This window comes from Heteronotia binoei, chromosome 1 (assembly GCF_032191835.1).
Source record: "Heteronotia binoei isolate CCM8104 ecotype False Entrance Well chromosome 1, APGP_CSIRO_Hbin_v1, whole genome shotgun sequence".
NCBI lineage: Eukaryota > Metazoa > Chordata > Lepidosauria > Squamata > Gekkonidae > Heteronotia > Heteronotia binoei.
The window spans coordinates 255012442-255034034 of NC_083223.1; the positions used below are offsets into that span (position 1 = coordinate 255012442).

Here is a 21593-nt window from a genome sequence, read left to right on the forward strand (position 1 = left end):
GGTGACCTTTTTGAAATAAAAGGGCCAGTGTAGCTTCTTGAGGTCCTTAAAAGAATTCAAAAGGAAAACGTTTTACCTGCCATATTGAGAGGAGACTAGGGTGGTTATTTTTGGGCTGGGCCTTCCATTGCAGGACTTTAAATAATGAAAAGGTTAAAGTATATTTAAGGAACTACCCTCTATTGAATCAGATCTTCGGTCCATTTAGCCTATCGTATTATATACTTTAATTAAAAAGTCAGCCGTATCTGAGGATATCTAAATCTGCTGATTGGAGAGGGAAACCTGAAGACAAAGGGGCAGATATAAATCAATGTACAAATCGATGGTGTGGCCTCATTTGGAGTACTGTGTACAATTCTGGCTGCCACACCGCAAAAAAAGATATTATTTCCCGCTGGAAAATTATTATTGGGAAAAGTGCAGAAAAGGGCAACTAGAATGATTAAAGGGTTGGAATACTTTCCCTATGAAAAAAGGTTAAAGCGCTTGGGGCCTTTTAGCTTGGAGAAACATTGACTGAGGGGTGACATGATAGAAGTTTACAAGATTATGCATGGGATAGAGAAGGTAGAGAAAGAAGAATGGGTCGAAATTAAATCAAAAGAGTTTCCAGCTCAACATTAGGAAGAACTTCCTGACGGTTAGAACAATTTCTCAGTGGAACAGGCTTCCTCGGGAGGTGGTGGGCTTTCCTTCCTTGGAAGTTTTTAAACAGAGGCTAGATGGCCATCTGACAGCAATGAAGATCCTGTGAATTTAGGGGGAGGTATTTGTGAGTTTCCTGCATTGTGCAGCGGTTGGACTAGATGACCCTGGAGGTCCCTTCCAACTCTATGATTCTAAGTACTTTTATCCCTTTCTCACAATACAAGAACTCTTGGGCACTCAATGAAATTGCTGAGCAGTCAGGTTAGAATGGATAAAAGGAAGTACTTCTTCACCCAAAGGGTGATTAACACATGAAATTCACTGCCACAGGAGGTGGTGGCAGCTACAAGCATAGAGCATAGCAAGCTTCAAGGGGGTATTAGATCAACATATGGAGCAGAGGTCCATCAGTGGCTATTAACCACAGTGTGTTGATGGAACTCTGTGTCTGAGGCAGTGATGCTCTGTATTCTTGGTGCTTTGGGAGGGGCAACAGTGGGAGGGCTTCTAGTGTCCTGGCCTCACTGGTGGACTTTCTGATGGCAATTAGTTTCTTTGGCTGCTGTGTGACAGAGTGTTGGACTAGATGGACTATTGGCCTAATCCAACATGGCTTCTCTTATGTTCTTATAAATGTCGGTTGGCTGTTGGGTGGGAAGGGGAGAAGGAAGCAGGAAAAGGGGAGGACCTATGGAGACTTCCAGGAAAGGAAAAGAGGAAATGGTGTGGGAGAGGTAAATGAGATGCCTCCTGCAAGTCCTTGTGGGTTCCCACTTGTAATTACTTGACTGGAAGCAGCTGTCTGAGGTCTCAGGCAGAGAATGGTCTTTCCCTGCCAGGGGGTGGATTGGCACTTCAGTTCACTGGCAAAGTTCCTGTTAGGCTGCAGCCTGAGAGCGCCCCCTGCAGGCTGGAGAAAGCAGAACCATGGTGTGACCTCTGTGGGGTTGCCAGCGTGTCAGGAAGCACCTGGCTCAGTTTGCTCAAAAACTGTTTTAACATCCTGATCCATCCCTGTTCCCACCCCTGGTACAACAGATTCTTTCAGCAAAGGTATGAAACAAGGGATTAAAACAAAAATCATTCTTGGTTCAGGGGCTGATCCTGGGTACCCAATGTCTCTTCATCGTTCTCTTCAGCTGGTGCTCCTGTTTTTTGCGGGCTGTCCTCAGGAATCTGTTTCCAGGCCTGCAGCAATCAAAAATGCAGCACGATCAATCAAAAAGGTCTTTCCACGAAATCTGGAGCACAATAGTCAAGTCTGAACACAAGCCATCCACTTGGTGTCAGCCAAGAGCTTTGTAATCAAGCACTGTGGAGCCATTACAGGTGTGAAATTACAACATACTACAACATCCTTACAGCAGTCCTTGTGCTGATTTTTTTTTTTTTAGTTTAGCATGGAAAACATGGCTTCCTGCTGTTCACAATTTCCTCCATTCTATGAGTCTGTAGACTGAATCCATTTCATGCCACCGCTGAAGGGGGAGCTTTAGCCCATGAGAACTTTTGCTTTAAGAACATAAGAGAAGCCATGTTAGATCAGGCCAATGGCCCATCCAGTCCAACATTCTGTGTCACACAGCGGCCAAATATATATATATATATATATATATATATATATATATATATATATATATATATATATATATATACACACACACACACACACACACACACACACACACTGTGGCTAATAGCCACTGATGGACCTCTGCTCCATATTTTTATCTAACCCCTTCTTGAAGGTGGCTATGCTTGTGGACGCCACCACCTCCTGTGGCAGTGAATTCCACATGTTAATCACCCTTTGGGTGAAGAAGTACTTCCTTTTATCCGTTTTAACCTGTCTGCTCAGCAATTTCATCGAATGCCCACGAGTTCTTGTATTGTGAGAAAGGGAGAAAAGTACTTCTTTCTCTACTTTCTCCATCCTCCATGCTTTGATGCCTCTAGTAGTCTTGAAGTTGTCACGAGAGTCATTTTTTGGTTTGCTCTACCAGACTGATAGGGACAATTGGGCTACTGTAATAATTCACCTCTTGCATTTTCCTGCCTGTGTACCAGGCAGCCAAGTAAAGGAGGTAGAACAAAGTTTGAATCCAGTCGTGCCTTTAAGACCAACAAATACGAGCTTTAGTTGTATCTGAGGAACTATTCTCTGCTTGTTTGTTTTTTGTAGCCCCCCCCTTTAACTTTTAGGATTTTTATGCAAACCTTGGTCTCCCCAAAGGCATGTAGAAATATCTCTTTAGTATTTACATAGCCCTGATCTGCAGGTTTAAGCATCCGATAATGGAGCTATGTTGACTGCGAGTGATATTGATATTGTGGTATCTCACGATCATATTCTGAAGGCTTCTGCCCCAATCACTAAGTATTATGATTGTGACTAGGTTCTGGAAACTTCTCTGTTTCTGTAATTTCTCAGCTCTAATTCTTGTTTACTGATGTATTAAATAGATTTTTTTTTTAAGGTAACTCAAATTACCTGGGGTAGAGGGTCCATTTGTGCTGTCTGTTCCATATCAGGGTAGTCCTCAGCATCTGAGTCTACAAATCAAATTTCAAGCTTAATAATTACTTGCAACCTATCCACACATTGAGCATATCCCTATCACAATATGGGATTTATTTTATAAACTCTGGTGTACAGATTACTGAGAGAATTTACATGCAATGTTTTGAAATTTTTAGAATTCACTGAATAGTGAATTCACCAAATAATGCTTAGTAGTGCTGAATGCTGGGTGCATTAGAAAGGGCAGTACGCTCTCCCAGAATGTTGGTTTTCCCCACCTGATTTTTTTTTCATTAAAAAAAGGAATTACAGTTTGTTTTCTGACAGCTTCCAGATAAATAAATAAAAGCTTTGACTGGGAAAACCTTTGGCTTCAAAATATTAATAGTAGACAATGACTCCCCAGTTCCAAACTCTATCTATTTCATCAACCCATCAATAATTTCTTCTGACTCAAGATGGATTTTTCAAGATTAGATGTTGCTCTTAATCTTCAAGGATTCTCAAACAAGTTGCCCTTTAACTTGAGCTCTCTACATGTCAATGTGCTAAAAGGGTATAACTTCAGGAAGTTATTTAAGGAAGGTGATGATAACAGGGCCAAAGGAAACTGCTGAACTTAAACATTAACAGTTCTTACCCAGCTTGTAACTTTCTGGTGCTATCAATTCATAGACCTAATGAGTAGGCTCTGTCTTCCACATGGGTCATGTGCCATGGTCTTCCTGAGAAGACACTGTTGCCATGTGGAAAAGCCCTTGGTAAGAGCAGGGTTGGCCCTAGGGCGCATGGCGCCCCAGGTGGACTGAGTGCTTGCCGCCCCTCTTCGCAGGAGCACCCCCGGGCCACCTGCCTCTCCTCTTCTTTAGAGGAACGCTGCCAGCCTCTTGCTTACCAGCTCAGAGGGCATCGCATTCTCTTAATAGACGGCAGGAAGAGGCTTCACTCACCCCTCCCTTCCAGTTTCAGAAGAGAGGAGGAAGCAAAGTGTCTTCCTGCTGTCTATTAAGAGAACACGATGCCCGCCGAGTGGGTAAGCAGGAAGCTGGTGGTGCTCTTCTAAGCGCAAGGGGGTGGCCTGCCCGCTGCTTGTCCAATTGCTGCTGCTGCCATTAGGCATTTGTCTTGGATGCTGGGGGGGGGGGGCGGGGAGAACCCAATTCGGCGCCCCCCCTCCCGGTGCCCTAGGCAAATGCCTTATTTGTCTAGTAGGTGGGCCGCCCCTGGGTAAGAGGTCTCTAGAACAGGTGTCTCCAACATGGCACCTGTAGGCACCATGTGTTTCCATGTGTTTATAGAAAGTGGGTGGGGCCAGGTAGGGCTTTTGCTCAGCAAGGCTTCTGATTGGCCATTGGAGATTGGCTGTGCATACTTTTTTTCAATGTTGCTTTGGTAGCAGCTGCCACCACTGCACAAGGCTTTGCATTGAAGTTAAGTGGTGGCAATCATTTTGAGGCTGGCTTCACCTGCTGTGGCAGCCATTTTGTTGCTGTGCTCATCATGTTATATCATTTCTAATTGTGCCCAGAGTCAAAGAAGGTTGGGGACTCTTGCTCTAAAAGTTATTTTTCATTGTAGGGGGGAAAAATCACTGACGCTCTGTACATTCCTTTGAAACCTCAACTGCAAATATGAAGTCCGATAGGGTTGCCAACTCTGTGTGGTGAAATATCTGGAGATTTGGCAGGGGGACCTGGGTAAGGCAGAGTTTGGAGAGCAGAGGGAACTTGACAGGGTATAATGCTCAGAGTCCACATGTCAAAGCTGCCATTTTCTCCAGGGGATCTGTTGTCTGGAAATCAGTTGTAATACCAGAAGATCTGCATATCCCACCTGGAGGTTGGCAACCCCTAGAGTCCAATCTTAAGAGAAAGCCTGGGTAGGCCTAATTGAACATGGATCTCCACTATTTGCTCTATAAACATCTGACTGTTTTATACCCCAGGTACTGCAACAGGCTTCACTTGCATCTCTTCATACCTGAAGATTCATTGATGGATACTGTCCTGCTGAGGCTCTCTGTGTCCAAGAAAAGAAGGGGAGGCATTAATTTACAGTAACATGAAGAATAAATTCCCTTTATGTGTCTCCACATCTTCCAATAACAGCAAGTCTGGAGATCTAAAAGTGGATGGCATCTAATTTTTAAGGCCTTGACAAACCTGGGTGAATCTATTTAGTGGTCAGCCTGCCAGAAGCTTTATACAAAGGTGCTTAATACAGAGTTAGGCCAAAGGTCCATCTTGATCAGCATTGCTTACTCTGACTGAAGGCAGCTCTCCAGGGTCTCAGTCAGACCAACACTATCTTGTAGGGTAGCCAGGTCCAATCAAGAAATACCTGGGGACTTTAGGGGTGGAGTCAGGGGACTTTGGGGGTGGAGTCAGGGGACTTTGGGCGTGGAGCCAGGAGCAAGGTTGTGACAAGCATAATTGAACTCCAAAGGGAGTTCTAGCCATCACATTTAAAGGGACTACACACCTTTTAAACGCCTTCCCTTCATTGGAAGTAATGGATAGGGGCACCTCCTTTTGGGGCTCATAGAATTGGACCCCCTGGTCCAACTTTTTTGAAATTTGGGGGCTGTTTTGAGGAGAGGCACTGGATGCTATGCTGCAAATTTTGGTGCCTCTGCCTCAAAAAACAGCCCTCCCTCATAGCCAGGGTCAGCCTTGGGGCACATGGCAGTCCAGGCAGACTCACCACCCACCCTCTGCGGCAGAGCCATCCGGCGCCACGCCCCACCATCTGCATGGCGGACTGTGAGAAGCGATGGGGAGGAGGCAGGGCAGGTGGGCGGAGGATGAAAAGGGACAGGGAGAAGGCAGGGTGGGTGGGAGGACGAAGAGAATCGGTGGGGAGGAGGTGGGGCCGGCAGAGGAAGAGAAGTGATGGGGAGGAGGCAGGGCGGGCAGGAGGACGAAGAGAATTGGCAGGGAGTAGATGAAGATATTGGATTTATATCCCGCCCTCCACTCCGAAGAGTCTCAGAGCGGCTCACAATCTCCTTTACCGTCCTCCCCCACAACAGACACCCTGTGAGGTGGGTGGGGCTGGAGAGGGCTCTCACAGCAGCTGCCCTTTCAAGGACAACCTCTGCCAGAGCTATGGCTGACCCAAGGCCATGCTAGCAGGTGCAGGTGGAGGAATGGGGAATCAAACCCGGTTCTCTCAGATAAGAGTCTGCACACTTAACCACTACACCAAACGGGGCAGGCAAGCTACGGAGGATGTTTATTTATAAGAGATACCATGGAATGTTGAGTTGGTACCTGACCACCTCAGGAATCCATTTCAACAATTCCATAATGGTCTGCTGTGGCTTTCAATATTGGCTGGCTATAAAATTCAGATTTCAAACTGTCTGAAAGAAACAGGGACTCTTCTAGCCATCTATATAGTAATGGTTCTACTTCAAAATAATGGCTCCTACAACTTCCTTCAGCAAGCTTGCAATAAGAAACCTCTAGAGCTCTGGGGGATGTTTGAAAAAAAATCATTTGCACCATGCAATAGAACGCAGAGTAACTTCTGCAATGATCAACACTCATTGAAAGAATTCAGCTGACATCATATCACTAGCCCAGGTTCTACCTGAATTCCTTTTAATTACAGCACAAATTGGGATCTTCTGTATTCCAAGTATCTGCCCTGTCTATGGCCTTTTATTTTATTATTATTATTTATTATTTTCAATTTATAGCCCGCCCTTTTCCAAATGGGCTCTGAGCGGCTAACAACAATCAATAATACAAGGTTAAAATCAGATACATATAACAATATACAATCTAAAAACAAATTCCAATTCTGACTCCGCTCCTTCTATACATCCCCCAGCTGGTATAAGATAAATGGGTCCCATCATAAGGGACGCCCAAAAGGCTGAGTGGTGCTAAGGGACCAGTAACCTTTTTCAAGAGCCTCCTTCGTATAATATTTCTTACTTATGAATGGCAAAAGTATCTCACCTCTTCCTCTCTTTCGCCTGTACATGAGGAACAGGATGAGCAAAAGCACAAGAACAACTAATGGTGGGACCCAATATTTGGCATAAATGGATACCGAGAACTGTTGACTTAGAAGAGGAGCATCTGTGATGGAACAAGAAAGAATGAATTGGTCAGATTTGAGCACAGAACCATAGCATTTACATGTAATTTACAAGGTGAGTCCAAACCTTTTAATGCAAAGTAGCCTCCACATTTGGTCAAAGAGACCATATATTAAATGTCAAGAGGGCCAGAACTGTAAAGTAAAAGGTGCCACATGCATGCACATTCCATGACATCACAGCAGTTCAGCCAATGCTTAAAAAAAAAAAAAAAAGTGGAGAAGTGATGTTAATAGGCAAAGTAGGACAGGTAACAGATTTTTTAAAAAATGTTATGTATAAACATTTGGGCCGCTTCTGCAAGGAGCTCTTCTTTCACATTGCCTCCCAAACTTCAGTGGATTGAAACTGCGACAGTTTTTCCATCAAGTTTCTGAGCTTTCTTTGGCTCTTCTATGATTGTCTCAAGCCTGCTCTGGCACGTCTCTGGAAAGATACTAGTACACAAAAAAATGGATAGGGGAAAGGAGGGAAGGGAAGGTGTGCATTTCCTCACCCACCTTATCCAGCACCATTTTCCTTCCCTCTCACCATCCACCCCGAGGGTTGATAGGCATTTTGTAAATTTTTGAGAATTACTGATGTTATACTGATGTCAGTAATTTTTGAGAATTACTGATGTTATACTGATGTCAGTAATTTTTGAGAATTACTGATGTTAACACACCATAGTGATATACAAGCTACCAATAGCAACTTTAGAAAATTCAAAAAATGCATAGGTGGAAAAGAGAGGGGGAAATAATGAGTGGATGTAGACAACATGAAGTAAATCTTCTCCATATGGAAGCTGCATTCCCCCCGTCCCCCAATAAAGTCACAGCCAACTCATGCTGACCCTGTAGGGTTTTCTAGGTAAGAGAAACAGAGATAGTTTGCCACTGTTTGCCTCCACACAGCAATCCTAGATTTTCTTGGTTGCCTACCATCCAAGTACTAAGCAAGGCTTTTTTTGTAGCAGGAACTCATTTGCATATTAGGCCACACATCCCTGATGTAGCCAATCCTCCAAGAGCTCACAGGGCTCTTCTTACAGGGCCTGCTGTAATTTCCAGAAGGACTGGCTACATCAGGGGTGTGTGGCCTAATATGCAAAGGAATTCCTGCTACAAAAAGGGATCTGTATGGGTGGATGGTGGGAGGGAGGGGATCCTGTTCAGCTTCCAAGATGTGACCAGATCAGTCAAAAAGCAGCAACAATCAGAGCACAGTGGAGAATTACATCTGTATGGAAGCAACCTTCATTGTTTTTTATATGATGGGCCATGCTTATGCCTTATAAGCATAGATAGAGCATGCAGCGGACTCACCATGGCAGTGACCAATCAGGGAAACGGTGCCAGAGTTTTCACTTTCCATGTTCCGTATTGTGCAGGTGTAGTTCAAAGAACTATTTTCAGGCTTTTGGGTGATATGTAGAATTTGCTCCTCAGAAAGTACCACACTCTCATGGGAGAACGACCAGGCATAAGTCACATTCTCCCCTCCTCCTGTATTGGAGCAGTACAAAGTGACATTGCAGGTCCCATTCACGGAGCTGATGGTGACAGTTGCCTTTGGCAGTCTTTCTTGAGGGGAAAATGAAGAGAATTAGTTCCTTTAATGAGGAAAACAGAACTATGAGCCAGGGCTGCCAGGCAGCACCCAGCAACCAGTGGGATGGTTGGAGGGTGCCACACTGTCTTCTGTGCCACATCATGTCTGGTAAGAAACCAGAAATGACATAGTACCTCTAGGAATATTTTGTGATGAATCCATAGCGTTTCAGGTGATTGATTCCTAGAGCTACTCCATGTCACTTCTGGGGTTTTTAACCAGAAATAATGTAGAGCTGCAAAGCCCTGGGGAAACGGGGCTGTGGCCGTGAGCAAATGTAGAAAAATTCTGGTTAATCCTTGGGCCATTAGGCAAATAGCCCTGAGGGATTAGGCCAAGGATTCATCTTCTAGTTCAGCATACTGTTGGAAGGGACCATACAGGCTATCTAGTCCAATCCCTGCTCAATGCAGGATCAGTCTAGAGCAGGGGTCCCCAACCCACCACCAGGCCATGAACCAGTACTGGTCTATGGCCTCCTAGCAACCGGGCCATGGAGCGAGGCAGAGCAGCCCTGGACTACAAAGATTGCAGGGGAGGCAGCCTTGGAGAGAAGCCTCACTACCTCTTTCATCTGCCCAGGTCCTGACATGTTTGTCCAGCCATTGCTTGAAGATGCCGGTGAAGGGGAGCTCACCACCCCCCTAGGCATCCAGTTCCACTTTTGAACTGCACTTACTGTAAAAAAAATGCTTTCCTTAATATCCAGCCTTCTGCCCTTAATTTAAACCCATTATTGTGAGTCCTCTCCTCTGCTGCCAACAGGAATAGCTCCCTGCCCTCCTCTAAGCGACAGCCTCTCAAATACTTAAAAGAGAGCAAAGGGAAGGGTAAAATGTTAACAGACAGGTATGTCCCATAGTTTCCACAGGCAACATAAGAACATAAGAGAAGCCATGTTAGATCAGGCCAATGGCCCATCCAGTCCAACATTCTGTGTCACACAGCGGCCAAATATATATATATATATATATATATATATATATATATATATATATATATATATATATATATATATATATATACACACACACACACACACACACACACACACACACACACTGTGGCTAATAGCCACTGATGGACCTCTGCTCCATATTTTTATCTAACCCCCTCTTGAAGGTGGCCATGCTTGTGGCCGCCACCACCTCCTGTGGCAGTGAATTCCACATGTTAATCACCCTTTGGGTGAAGAAGTACTTCCTTTTATCCGTTTTAACCTGTCTGCTCAGCAATTTCATCGAATGCCCACGAGTTCTCGTATTGTGAGAAAGGGAGAAAAGTACTTCTTTCTCTGCTTTCTCCATCCCATGCATTATCTTGTAAACCTCTATCATGTCACCCCTCAGTCGACGTTTCTCCAAGCTAAAGAGCCCTAAGCGTTTCAACCTTTCTTCATAGGGAAGGTGTTCCAGCCCTTTAATCATTCTAGTTGCCCTTTTCTGAACTTTCTCCAATGCTATAATATCCTTTTTGAGGTGCGGCGACCAGAACTGCACACAGTACTCCAAATGAGACCGCACCATCGATTTATACAGGGGCATTATGATACTGGCTGATTTGTTTTCAATTCCCTTCCTAATAATTCCCAGCATGACGTTGGCCTTTTTTATTGCAAACGCACACTGCCTTGACATTTTCAGTGAATTATCTACCACGACCTAACATAGGAAATATAGCACTTTTAAAAACTAGTAAAATAGGTAAGGCTGTTCGCCAATGGAAGATTCCCCCCCCCCCCCCCCGCTCAGCTGATGCAGCATCAGTCATTTAGGTGTCAAATAAATGTGCCATAAAAGGGGGAAAGGAAAAAATGTTTTGTCACTTTCCATCTTACATCTAATTTAGAAAAAGAACCGAATAACATAACTGGAATTACTTTACTATGTGTGAGCTCTGTGGTGAACCAACAGTCTTGTGGTTAAAGGCAGTGTGGAGAGAGCCAGTGTGGTCCCCTGTGCAAGCACCAGTCGTTTCCGACTCTAGGGTGACGTTGCTTTCACAACATTTTCACAGCAGACTTTTTACGGGGTAGTTTGCCATTGCCTTCCCCAGGAAGCTGGGTACTCATTTTGGATGGAAGGATGGAAAGCTGAGTCAACCTCAAGCCGGCTACCTGAAAACCCAGCTTCCACCGGGGATTGAACTCAGGTCGTGAGCAGAGTTTAGGACTGCAGTACTGCAGTTTTAACACTCTGCGCCACAGGGCTCCTACTGGTTAAGAGAGGCAGACTCTAATCTGGAGAATCGGGTTGAATTCCCCACACCTCCTCCGCGTACAGCCTGCTGGGTGACTTTGGGCCAGCTGCAGTTCTCTCAGAACTCTCTTAGCCCCACCTACCTCACAAGACACATATTGTGAGGAGAGGAAGGGAAGGTAATTGTAAGGTACCTTGAGACTCCTCAGGATAGAGAAAATCAGGGTATAAAGGCCTACTTGTCAACTCTTCTAAAAACATAAGAGCCTAGCTGGATCAGACTGGTGGTCCATCTGGTCCAGCATACGGTCGGGACTGGCCCTGCCACGAGGAAAACTAGGTGATTGCCTAGGGCGCCAGCCTTCTGGGAATGCCAAATTGGGTAACCCCCCCATGTGACTCAGTGACATTATCAGTGCAGGGGGGGGGGCACCAGAAGTTAGCCTTGGCAAGGGTACCAGACAGTCTAGTGCCAGCCCTGCATACGGTCTCACACAATGACCAACCAGTTCATCTGAAGAGGTGGTGGCGGCTGCAAGCATAGCTTCAGAAGGAGATTGGATCAACATATGGAGCAGAAGTCTGTCAGTGGCTATTAGCCACAGGGTATTGATGGAACTCTCTGTCTGGGGCAGTGATGCTCTGTATTCTTGGTGCTTGGGGGAGGCAACAGTGGGAGGGCTTCTAGTGTCCCGGCCTCACTGACGGGCCTCCTGATGGCACCTATTTTTTTTGGCCACTGTGTGACACAAAGTGTTGGACTGGATGGGTCATTGGCCTGATCCAACATGGCTTCTCTTATGTTCTTACGTTAAGAGCCAGTAACACTGCATAGATAATGAGGCCTTCTGCAGATGATGCCCCTTGGCACTGGTATTCAGAGCTTTAGTATAAACACCCACCTTGTTTTCCCCTCCTGTAACTTACTGCCTTACCTTCAGAGGCAGAGCTGCTGTTTACAGTGACACCAGCAGGGGTAACAATCATTTGCCTGCTCCAGTTTCTGCTGTCGATTACCCACATCCTCTCTGTCTCATTTTCCTTTAACGTGGTATAGACATGCTCCTCTTCCACTTCACTGTGCTGTTTGGTTTGTTCAGAGGAACTGCCCAGTTCCTCTGCTCTAAGGGCTGGGAAAAAATGGGAAAGGAACAAAATAAAGAGGAGGAGGAGAAGAAGATGATGATTCTGGATTTATACCTAGTCCTTCACCCTGAATCTCAGAGTCTCAGGGCGTTTTCGCACTGACCTTACTCCGGAGCGACGTCCCTCTTCACCGCGCAGCGTCTGTGCGGATTTCGCACTAATTGCTCCGCAGAACCCGGAAGAGCCGCAAAGTCCCGGGGCTTTTGCGTCGCAAATGTAAACCGCCAAAAACCAGTTTACATTTGTGACGCAAAAGCCGTGGGACTTTGCGGCTCTTCCGGGTTCTGCGGAGCAATTAGTGCGAAATCCGCGCAGATGCTGCGCGGTGAAGAGGGACGTCGCTCCGGAGTAAGGTCAGTGTGAAAACGCCCTCAGACTCTGAAGAGCAAACCTTATTCGCACCAACGGGTGGCAAATGCGTGTGTTGTGTTCCAGCTTCTTTTGTTTCCCAACAACAGGAAACACCAAAATGCTTTTAAGAGAAATGGGCTCCATTGCCTGCTCCTCCTCCTGTATTTTTTATCAGTGATGCCATGCAAAATAAATGCTAATAGGCAAGGGCTGCCATAAACATACGTTTCCAGAACAGTCGCTCCATTCACAAGGCAGATAACAAGAAAACTCCTTTGCTCATTAGCTTCTGCTCACGTTGCTGCTTTTTGCAACGTTCCCCGGGATTACGAGGCCAACTTGGGGTTTGCTGCACCTCCTCAAATCCTGTCTCTCCTTCTTTACCTCTTCTTCCATATGGCAGCTAGAGATAATTCTGTACTCTTGGAGTGACTGCACAGGCAGCAGCCTGACCTTGAAATATCCCAAGGAAATTCCCAGAGTCTGCAGAGCATCAGCACACTTTTTTCAGTCCCTTTCTTCAATTGTCCCACCTCCTCTTTTCTCCCTTCCCTTTCTTCTCTATAGTTTTTTTTTAAAAATTACTTCTAAATTCACAAGTTCATAGCAGTTTTAGCACAGGTCTATTTTCAAAGGGTGATATTATATAAAGACGAAAATGCTTAAGAATATAAATGAAGTGAACAAGGTTTAAATGAGAAAAACAACCAAGCTCTGTGCTTTGATATTAGTGCTTTAAAGGGGTGTTTTCCACCTCTCTTTTAGAGTGCAATCCAGAGGGGGGGTGGGGGTGGGAAAGTCTTTTGGAAGCAGACGAGCTGGTTCGTGGGCGCAGGAAGGTTTTGCGCTGACGTATGACCAGCACCGCCACAGCGGAGGGGAGGTACGTGGGCGGGGGGGGCCGCCAGAGCGCCGCTCCACCCGAGGGCGGTGGCACCTGAGGGCTGTGCCCGAGCGTGGGCGGAAGTGAGGCGGAGCACAGCGTTCAGGCAGAGGAGGGGGTGGAGTTGGGGGCGTGGCCAGGCAGGCGGCTTCCTGAGCAGTTTGGCCCATGACACCCCCCCCCAAGAAGCGCAACTTTATGCCTGCAAAAACGACGGCATGCCCCATAGGCACTCGTTGAGATCAAAAACAAAGGTCTCCTCCGCCACTGTGGAAGCTCACAAACCCCTTAGGGAGCGGCGTGATTGCCTTGCTAATCCCCTCGTGCCTCAGGCTGACGAGCCCCCTCCCCAGCACTCAATTGCGGTCTCCCCCCTCCTAGAAATACTTCCGCTCTGGCCTTCCACAAGTCAGTTGTTAGGGACAGATTCGCATGGTGGGAAGCTCTGCCAGGGAGCTCCAGGCCATACAGACTTAGAGCGAGGGACAGGCAGGCACGTTGGTGATGGGTTTTGCACCGTGCAGTTGCTTTGACAGTATCTTTGACTTGCGAGGGGGAGAGTGAGGTCTCTCCCCTGGGTCTAACTGCTCTTGTTTCCAGGTCTCCACAGGTTCTGGGCTCCCAGAGGCTCTGCATGCGAGGACTGTCGCCTATGGCTGGATAAGTTGCACTGTGCACCCCTACTGTCCTCCCCCTCCCCTCGCTCTCGACTACTCGGTGTGCAAGCGTCTCTGGCACTTTAACCAGGCAGTGGGCTCTGGCAGGGGGCATTTGCTGACCCCACTCCCCTGTGCTGCTGCTTGCTCCCTTCCCTTGGTCTGCCCTCTGCCGCTTTCCCAACCCCTGGCAGGGCACGGGGTGGGGAGTGTGTGCCAGCTGCCCTGATGTGGGGAGGTGGGTCAGAGACTGTCCCTTTAAGAGAGTTCCTGGCTGAAACGCAACCTGCTCCTCCAGCTGCCGCCCCTGCAGGTGCTCTTGATCTCTGTTTCCGTTTTGCAGGTGGGACTCCAACACAGAGGCTTCCACATGTGTCACTCCACCACCCCCTCCACTCCCTCAGCTGCTTCTGCCCGCCGCTCAGAGCGGAGCCCTGCCCATGGCGAGACTGTCCAGTGCACACCAGGAAACTGTTGCACTCTGTTCCGGAAAAATAAAGTCTGAGCTGTGCCCTCTGTTGTCTCTCCTGCTTGGCATATGCTGCACATTCCCGGGGCAACGCCCCCCCCCCCCCCCGTCAGTGGACTCTCCGAGGTAATGCCTGGGAGGGATGGGCAGACTTGGTTCTTGGGGGTGGGGAATGGGCTATGAGCCACCACGCTGCCCCCCGCATGGCTGGACAGGGGAGGGGGGTGCCGTATCTCCGCCTGCCCCAGCTGATGGTCTACGCGACCGCACAGGGCTGCTGTGCACTGGGCACTTGGGGAGGAGGGTTGCTGAAGTGGATGCATGCCCAGTGGCTCACACTCTTGAGTTCTTCGGCCCCCGGGGGAGGTGTTCCTTGCACATAGCGGGGGGTGGCAGCGAGGCAACACCGGGGGGTGGGGCCCGGGTGGTGGTGGTGTCTTTTGGACTTGGTCTGGCCGCTCCCAGACACACATTCCAGCTGCTGTCTAGGACAGGGAACTCCTGCACTTGGCACTTCCTGCTTGTCCGCGTATGCCCCTGGCCACCAGCCTGCCATTGGCAGAGTCTCTGACAGCGGGAGGAAGTGGGGGGATTTATGGCCTCTCAGGCGCGGGCTTTCCGCCCCCTCGCCTGGTCACGTGCAATGGGCTGGCCAATCCCGTGGTCCCGCGCAAGCCTGCGCCTCCCCCACCCCCCACCTCAGCAGCAGGCCAATGGCGTGTGCCTGGGCAGAATCACCATGGCGACGGGTTCTCTTTGGCTTGTCAGGCCCCTCTTCCCTCTGCCAGCATGGCGTTCCATCTCCCCTTTGGAAGCCAATGAGCGGCGCCGTAGATTTGCCCACACCCAAGCACCTGCCCGCCACGTATGTCTGGATTGGGCTGCCCAAAATCTAACAGCAGAGCAAGATGATGGGAAACTCTTTTAAATAGCAAAAATGAAGTGAAGGTTGAAAGGTTAAAACTCTTCTCCTTCTCTATATGATGCAAACTGAGGATGTATAAACCTTCCATTTCCATCTTGTGTTTTCTGTGTTTTGTGTCTAGAGTTGCCTGGCCTTCATGGGCCAACTTCAGGATTAGGGCACAGGGAGGGAAGTGACACGTTGGTATGTCAACATCACTTCTGGGTGAAAAACCCAGAAATAATGTCACCCTCACACTGTGTTGAATACCATTCTATGTATTCCCCAATTTCTATTTGATATTTATTATATTGCTGGGAATATAATGTTCTCTCCTTTTTCCAAATTTGGTCTTTCCTACAAAATTCAAATTTCCCACCTAATAGGTTCCTTCTACAGTCAACCAATCAAGCATAAACCCCCTCAGAGGAGTAAGAAGTCTGTAGGACTCCCTAGGAACCTCTCAACACCCTTGCCTTCCACCACTCCAGCGAGTGAATTCAGGGTGCAAAGTACTGCAACTTCAAGTAAATCTAGCCCATCCTAAACTACACATCAATTAGGAAGAACCTAGTATAAGGTTAAAGTACTGTGTCTTTTCACCTTTTGAACACCTATGAAGGTGGCTTATCCTGAATCAGAGCATTGGCACACCAAGGTCAGTCTTCTCTACTCACACTGACAGTGGCTCTCCAGAGTCTCGTGCATAGGTCTTTCACATCACCAGCTGTCAGATCCTTTTAACTGGAGAAACTGGGCCTGGAACCTAGGACCTACCGTGTGCCAATCAGATGCTCTACCGCTGAGCCATAGCTCCACTTTTTCTTTGTTCCGTTGCTCAGCCCAAAAGCTTGAGCAGAGCATGGGTGTTCATTTTTATTTTGAATGCTGTAGGGTTGCAATTCATAGAATCAGAGAGTTGGAAGAGACCTCCGGGGTCATCTAATCCAACCCCCTGCACAAAGCAGGAAACTCACAAATACCTCCCCCTAAATTCCCAGGATCTTCACTGCTGTCAGATGGCCATCTACCCTCTGTTTAAAACCTCCAAGGAAGGAGAGCCCATCACCTCCTGAATTGCTGGTGGTGACTGGATCTGCTGGGATTACGACTGATCTCCAGGTAGGGTTGCCAATTCTCAGCTGGGGGCAGGGGATCCCCAAGGTTGGAGGCCCTCCCTCTGCTTCAAGGTTATCAGAAAGTGCGCGCGGGGGGGGGGGGGGGGGATGGAATGTCTGCTGGACACTCCATTATACCATATGGAGATTGATTCCCATATAGGATATAATGGAGAATTGATCTATGGGTATCTGGGGCTCCAGAGGAGCTGTTTTTTGAGGTAGAGGCACTGCAATTTCAGCACAGCATCCACTGCCTCTTCTCAACCCCCCCCCCCCCCCCCCCCAAATTTAAAAAAGATTGGACCAGGAGGTCCAGTTCTATGAGCCTCCAAAGAAAGTGTCCCTATTCTCCATTATTTCCTATGAAAGTAAGGCATTTAAAAAGAGCACAGTCCCTTTAAATGTGATTGCTGGAACTCCTTTTGGAGTTCAATTGTGTTCGTCACACCCTTGCTCCTGGCTCCACCCCCAAAATCTCCTGGCTCCACCCCCAAATTTCCCAGATATTTCTTGAGTTGGACTTGGCAACCCTAGTGTGATCTCAGGAAACATACCCACTCCTATGCAGGCTTCATATATGGTAGTGGGCAGGGCTTTTTTATAGCAGGAACTCCTTTGCATATTAGGCCACACCACTCTTATGTAGTCAGTCCTTCAAGGGGCTTACAGGGCCTACTGTAAGCTCTTGGAGGATTGGCTACACCAGGGGTGTGTGGCCTAATATGCAAAGGAATTTCTGCTACAAAAAAAGCCCTGGTAATGGGGAAAGCCAGTCCTGGAGCATGATAGCTTGAATGTGCAGAAATGGGCATACCACCCATGCACCAACTTGCAGAGCAAAGTGGGCAGCTGCAGCAACTAGGTGGAGCCTTTGTAGGGCAACAGAACAACGAAGAAGTCAAACGGAGAAAATCCTCTTATCCTTCAGACCCCTGTCTTCCCTCTGGGGTTGGCAGTTGAGGAGAGGAAGCAGACGAGGCACTCAGCGGGGACTGCTGAGGCCTGGCCGTTGCTGATTGCTAGACAGGAGGGAGTGGAGCAAGAGCAAAGATCAGCTTCTCTCAGCACATCCTGTATCTGGCCTCCTCCATACCCTGAGCCAGCCACAATGAAACAGCAAAACGTCCCACTATTCCTCTTCTTACAAGCTTCTGTTGTGTTCTTTCGAGAACTGAAAAAACTTCATGAACCTTGAGCAAGCAGAGGTCAGCTCAGCGGTGCTTTTGAATGAGGCAAACCAAAGCTCCCCCCAATTCTCCAGTGCATAGTGATGCGGAGCACACAGGCAGTGGAGGAAGAGAAGGGGCGGCTGAATTCTACCATCTGTGTGGAAATTTATTGTGAAGGAATTGGCTGGTGGGCCTATCTTGTTCTTTCTAATTGCCCCCCCCCCCCCAAAAAAAAAGGTCCAAAACCCCCCATGGCTGTCAATGCTGTCCCTTCCCCTTGCTCCCTGGGGGACCAAGAACAAACTGGGTTCTTGCTGCTACCAATGACTCTGGGAAAATTTCCTGCTGGAAAGAGTTCATTGTTCTGTTGGGTTGCTCGGCCCTCAGTTCCTTTCCTCCTTTGATTGCCTCATGTCATATTTTTCTTTCTCTCTGGATCTCTTAAGGAAACAGGCTTTATTTCTGTGGTGGAAAGTGACTTCAAGTCATTCTTGGGCTTCAGCACTCTTGGAATGGAATGAAAATAACCAGCAGGTTTTTTAATAGCAGGAACTCCTTTGCACATCCTTGATGTAGCCAATCCTCCAAGAGCTTACAGGGCTCTTCTTACAGCGCCTACTGTAAGCTCTTGGAGGATTGGCTACATCAGGGATGTGTGGCCTAATATGCAAAGGAACTGGTAGCATTGGTAGCAGCAGGAACCCAGTTTGTTTTTGGTCCCCCATGGAACAAGGACAGTATTGACAGCTGTGGGGTTTTTTTGGACTTTTTGGGGGTCTGCTAGAAAGAACACAATAGGCTACAACCCCACCCCCCCTGACAACTCAATGGGAATAACTCCTCGAAGCAGCTGAACAGAGTACGTAGACCTCAGCTTCTGATAGCTCTCCTCAGGAATGGCTGTCCACAAGGGTCACTGTCTGCTTTGACAGTGGCCCTTTGACAGTTGTGTGAAGGCCTTTGAGGCAGCCACCCCTTGAAAAATTTCCCAGATAGCAGATGAAAGTGATGGATAAAAGTACAGAGGAGGGCAACCAAGATATTGTAGGATTGCCAGCCTCCTGGTGGGTCCAAATCAAAAATCTTTTCCTGTGTAATTAGTGTAGGCTTCAGCTACGTGTGAATGTTTGCAGTGATTCCCATACAAACACAAGTTCTTGTTTATAAGATTACAAGTTCTTTGGAGCCTGCTTTGGCCCCACTCCAAAAGAGATAACAATTATTAAAATTGTGAGCTCTCTGGAGTCCAGGTTAAAGGTCCCATTTCAAAGTGATTTGAAGACTATATATTTGTCCATTCATCTTGGACCTGATGAAGATTTGAAACAGTGCACTTTGGATCAACCCACCATTCTGTTATCCGTATATGTGTCAATATATTGAAATTCATTTCTGGAATTTGTGTATCCATACATTAGGAATGTATATTTCAAATTAATGTTTTGTTGTGCATGACTGGCTATCACTAAATTACTCTTATTGTTGTGTTGTTGTGCCTGAAAGCAGTGTATTTTTGATTTAGAGTCTCTACACTGCTGTCCATTGTTTTGACTACTAGCCTCCAGGTGGGGCCTGGAGAGCTCCCACTTTTACAACTGATCTCCAGCTGGCAGAGGTCAGTTCCCCTGGAGAAAATGGCTGCTTTGATGGGTGGACTATGTGGCATTGTACCCTGCTGATGCCCCTCCCCTCCCCTCCCCAAACCCCACCCTCCCCTGAATCCACCCCCAAAGTCTCCGGGTATTTTCCAAAACAGACCTGGCAACCCTGTTAGAGGGTTAGAACACATTCTCTATGAGGAAAGGCTAAAGAGTCTGGAACGTTTTAGTTTAGATAACAGACAGCTAAAGGAGGACACGATAAAAGTTTATAAAATTATGCCTGAAGCAGAGAGAGTTGACAAAGAGAAATTCCACCCCCCTCCCAAAATACTGACTAGAACGTGAGGGCATCCAATGAAGCTGATGGGCAGTAGATTCAGTATGGACAACGTGAAATACTTCTTTACCAAGTGAGTGATTAAAATGTGGAATTTGCTGGCAGAGGATGTAGCAAAGGCCACAGGCATACATAGCTTTAAAAAGGGATTCGACAGATTCATGGAGGATAGGTCTATCAGTGGCAACTAGCCATGGCGACTAAAGGGAACCTCCATGTTCAGAGGCAGTCAATCTCTGAATCCCAGGGCCAGGAGACAATATCAGTGGAAGGCTCTGGCCTCTATGCCCTGTTATTGGACCTCCAGAGGAACTGGTTGGCCACTGTGTGAGACAGGATGCTGGATTAGATGGATCACTGCTCTGATCCAGCAGAGCTCTTATTATAGTATCCTCTCATGCCATAAAAAGGGCATTCATTGGTAGGTTAGATTCCAATATCACCTTACAGACCAACAAGATTTGAGGGGCAAGAGCTTTCAAAAAATCAAAGCTCCCTTTGTCAGACATATCCATTGACAGGATACATCTTCTATGACTTTTCTCTGCCAAAAATCCAAGTAAAGATCCAACTGCTCTCTTCTGTCTCCTTAAACTACTTCACCACAGTCCATTCACTAGAGCCAACCTGGAAGACAGATTCGAAATCTGGAATGAAACTGTATAAATCTGAAATAAAATTGACTGGCTAAATTTCAAACATTTGAGAGTTCAGAAATCTGACTTTAAAGTGTACTTAAAAAAAAATTAAGCCTTACTTTTTAGGTATTCATTTTTCAAATGGGGCAGTTGCCTTGCCACAGACATCTCTGACCAAAGCAGCGTACAATCAAACGGGACATATATAATATTAATTCTAAAGACTTCCCAGCAATACAATAGAACTTCAGCACACACTCAAACAGAAACTAAAAGGAAAGTTGAGAGAGACCAATATAAAATAATAACATAAAGTCACTAGATTATTAAACTTCTTGTATTTCTTTCATTTTAAATGCAAACAAAAAACTGGACTTTTTTTTTTTAACGAGCAGATAGAAACTGGGAAAATTGGAGGACAGTCAATTAAATGAATTTCAGTTACAGTTTTCTTTCCCACATAGCTGCTCATTATTAATTTTCATTCAATATCTGTGAAGTCTCACGTTCCTCTAATGATGAGAACTACCTCCCCATAACATGGCTGTATTTTCTGGACTTTCTTTTCAGGCAACCACTTCCCTCCAAGAACTCCAGTTCCTAGTCTTTTGATTTACTGGAACCCCTGGCTTCCACTTCCCTTCTGTTTGGGGAATAGAACCAAGGAAGTACAGCCTTATTCAAAATATTACTGCCACCCCCAGAGCAAACTGCTGTGTTCCTTTGCCTACCTGTGAAACAGATATTCACCTCGTGTTCTCTGTTTCCTCTGTAGCTATGTGCTCTTTGGTCAAGAGTCAAGACGCAAGTGGTAAGATCTTTGGGGAAAAATATCTCCCACTTCATGAAAGGTTATCCTTCTGAACTCACCCAGAGGAAGACACAGTGCCAGGGTCCAAAGCCATAACATGGTTCTTCAGTACTTATTTAGACAATTTTTTTTTGTCTCTTCTGTGCAACATGGGCTGAAGAAAACAAGGACTCTATCCTTCCTGAATCAGCTTCCTCTTTTAGAGACATCACAAAAAAAGAGCAAATCCTGTTGAAAGCTCACCAATGATTCAGACAAAATCCGGGTCTTTGGGGGACATTTTTCTTCTTTAATAATTCTAAAGTGCTCAAACACCTCACATTTGCTCATTGAAGGCACAGCTATCTACATGTTCCCTTGAGGATCTGTGATCTGATCTCCCAAAGTGTAATTGAAGCTTGAGGAACGGCCCACAGTGGCCCCTAAAATC

General features: G+C 46.7%; 1 protein-coding gene across 1 annotated transcript; it reads right to left on the reverse strand.

Annotated features, from left to right (window-relative positions):
- Positions 1 to 1673: 1673 nt before the first annotated feature.
- On the reverse strand, positions 1674 to 21198 carry LOC132579931 (T-lymphocyte surface antigen Ly-9-like). The gene is made up of 7 exons (XM_060250538.1): positions 21084 to 21198; positions 12013 to 12207; positions 8594 to 8851; positions 7141 to 7263; positions 5153 to 5191; positions 3143 to 3204; positions 1674 to 1839 (listed from the first exon to the last, which is right to left on the reverse strand). The coding sequence occupies exons 1-7, from the start codon at positions 21196 to 21198 to the stop codon at positions 1732 to 1734; spliced, it is 900 nt and encodes a 299-aa protein (XP_060106521.1). The 3' UTR covers positions 1674 to 1731.
- Positions 21199 to 21593: the final 395 nt, after the last annotated feature.

Excerpts from the sequence above, each read along its gene's own strand:
- LOC132579931 (XM_060250538.1), bottom strand. The coding sequence starts at position 21,198 with ATGAAGTGGGAGATATTTTTCCCCAAAGATCTTACCACTTGCGTCTTG. Across the intron at positions 5,192-7,140 it reads CAGGCGAAAGAGAGGAAGAG|AGAGCCTCAGCAGGACAGTA; the intron begins GTGAGATACTTT and ends TCTTGGACACAG. Across the intron at positions 1,840-3,142 it reads AAATGGACCCTCTACCCCAG|GCCTGGAAACAGATTCCTGA; the intron begins GTAATTTGAGTT and ends TGATTGCTGCAG.